Consider the following 2,722-nt stretch of genomic DNA (forward strand, 5'->3'; position numbering starts at 1 on the left):
GAAAGTTCGATAGACATTTATTTCAAATTAAATCCACAACTTGTGTGGCAACCGTGACAATAAAGACTAGTTCATATAACCAACTATCGATATGACGAACTGGCGATACCAGAAGAATTCATGTAAGCATCTATTTACAAACGATTTGCTGAATAAGCCAACGAATGAGTATGACACTGACAACCCACCGCGAAAGCTTTGACTTTTCTCACATAACAGTCCGAAGTGGTGTCCTTTAGCAGAACATATCTGAAGTGGTACAAGGGAAGACACTTCTTGATGTGTGATTGCAAACAGTTCCTACATTTGCATCTGGCCTCGTAGACAATAGCTGGGATCCGGTTGTGGTCGTAGTTGAGCACGAAGTAGTGGGGACAGAGGACCGACGACGTCGTTAGACGTTTGGGACATTTCCAGTCAACCAAACTCAGAATTAAGGTTCTCTCTTCGCTGTCCCGGGTATACGTACTTGTGGCATTCTTAATGTCTGGAATCAACGTCCCTAACGTTAGCATGCTCTCGTCATACTTGTAAGAAGACGAGCCGTGGCACATCTTTGTCCTGCGTAGCTTGGCGCAGTGGGCTCCATATGGTAGCTGCAAAATAGAGGCATAAAGAGTCAATACACAGCTGACATATAATGCCTGGGCCCTTATTCTCGAAACGTTCGTAGCCCTAAGAATTCTTAACTTTGATCATAGCCAATGTGTTAAGAATGGGCTTAAGAAGTTCGTAGGGTTACGAACGTTTCGAGAATAGCTAGCCTGGACCCTGATCCACAGAAAGTTCGTAGCGCTACCACATTCGTAAGCCATTGATAAACTATAGAGTTACGACAGGTCGTAACTTTACGAACGCTTTGTGAATCGGGATCCTGGTTCCGAATAGGACAGATGTCACTCACAACACTCAAAGTGGCTGTCCAGATCGGGGGATCAGACTCACTGACATGCATGTTTTCACTCAGGTTTTCAGCGCTGGATTGCCTGGTCAAGATTCAACTACAGGCAACCGTCATCGAGCTGGAATTGTATCGCGCGCGGTTACAAACAAACAACAAACATTTGTGAATTCAGAAACTAATAGACAGGGCCCGTCTATTGTGTTCTATTAAATGAGGGCGGCAGGGTAGCCTAGTGGTTAAAGCGTTCGCTCGTTACGCCGAAAACCCGGGTTCGATTCCCGACATAGGTACAATGTGTGAAGCCCATTTATGGTGTCCCCTCCGTGATATTGCTGGAATATTGCTAAAAGCGTTGTAAAACCCAACTCACTCACTCACTATTATGTTAATGTGTCCGAGAATACCTTTTAACAATGACGCAATTAACAGCAACAATGGACCCCAAAACAAATACAAAATAGTTTAAATAGATAATGCATCGAGCGGATACAAAATGGAACATTTTGAAATAGAATGCAGAGAGCCAATTGTAAATCTATTTGTCGGAATTCCAATATGGCTAAAATAACAGCTTCAAACATAATTATTTTGTTTTCATGTTTCTTTATCCTGTTCGATAAAATCACAATCAGCCCCAGCATATTATCCACTCTTCACTAAAAGCATGACATGGTAGGCGAATGAAATCGAACTTAAACTGACAAATATTGTAAGCCAGATGGGAAAGCGTGATCTTTGTCATGACAGACACCATTAGTTTGTAAACATCGTGGTCATTTGGTTATAAGATCAGCCCTTTGCATGGTTAGAGGCAGAGCGAGAGTATGAAGAACGTTAAACAAAGAAAAAAACACGCCAAAAGATGGCCCTCATCTCGTAGGTTTCGATTGCTGTTTAAATGATCACAAATCGGCAACACGTAATATTTCAAAACTAATCCATATGTTTCTATATGCCACACATAGAACAAATGCTGTAAATCAAACTGGACAATGATATGTGAGTACTTAATGCCTACGCGGGGCGGTGGGGTAGCGTAGTGGTTAAAGCGTTCGTTCGTCACGCCGAAGACCCGGGTTCGATTCCCCACATGGGTACAATATGTAAAGCCCATTTCTGGTGTCCCCCGCCGTGATATAGCTGGAATATTGCTAAAAGCGGCGTAAAACCAAACTCACTCACTCACTTAATGCCTACGCGGTTAGGTCATGTGGAAGTTTTCAACATAGCTGTAAAGGCGACCATATTTAAAATTCACTTTATAAGGACGTCATTTTTTGGAAACATATAGACAGGAGCACGATGGACGAAAGACAGGCCTAAATTATCCCTAAATTCACAATAGTCTTTGAATTAATATATGATGTAGATCGAGACGCTTTGCTTCGGAAACAATTTACTGATAAAGATCGATAAAGGAAGGTCACGCTGACCTGGGTTATTTTGTGAATGTGCAATGATAAGAGTATATTTTCATCACTCCAGGGCATACATTTCCACATCTGCGGGGAAGACTGAAATAGGAAACCTTTCCAATATTTGACACAGGAATGAAATTCAGAACAGGCGGTTGATGGGAAACACAGAAAATATACAGACAGCCTTAAACGATAATGTGCGCAAGTTTAGAATACATGCAGATATAAACACAGAGTCCTACTTACGATTATAGACAAATAACACACTATGACGATGAAAGCGTTCATCTCGTTCCGTCGCAAGCGTGGTAGAAAGTTCCTCTGCACACTTCTGTCACACACTGGCTCGAGAAACGCTAAAGTGCGCTTAAATGCGTCAGGTTCTTTGTTCGACTACAAA

The 2,722-nt window shown here is 42.1% G+C and overlaps 1 protein-coding gene across 1 annotated transcript; it reads right to left on the minus strand.

Annotated features, from left to right (window-relative positions):
- Nucleotides 1–2,722, minus strand: LOC124268998 (interleukin 17-like protein). The gene is made up of 2 exons (XM_046704028.1): nucleotides 2,569–2,722; nucleotides 1–596 (listed from the first exon to the last, which is right to left on the minus strand). Exons 1-2 carry the CDS (start codon nucleotides 2,608–2,610, stop codon nucleotides 135–137), a joined length of 504 nt encoding a protein of 167 aa, XP_046559984.1. The 5' UTR covers nucleotides 2,611–2,722; the 3' UTR covers nucleotides 1–134.

The sequence above is a fragment of the Haliotis rubra genome, unplaced genomic scaffold (assembly GCF_003918875.1).
Source record: "Haliotis rubra isolate DU_JTF1 unplaced genomic scaffold, ASM391887v1 Scf141, whole genome shotgun sequence".
In the NCBI taxonomy this organism is placed as follows: domain Eukaryota; kingdom Metazoa; phylum Mollusca; class Gastropoda; order Lepetellida; family Haliotidae; genus Haliotis; species Haliotis rubra.

Bases quoted from the DNA above. Each gene is read 5' to 3' on its own strand.
- LOC124268998 (XM_046704028.1), bottom strand. From the start codon at position 2,610: ATGAACGCTTTCATCGTCATAGTGTGTTATTTGTCTATAATC. The intron at 597-2,568 runs GTAAGTAGGACT...TCTATTTTGCAG, and splicing joins TGTGTTATTTGTCTATAATC to CTACCATATGGAGCCCACTG.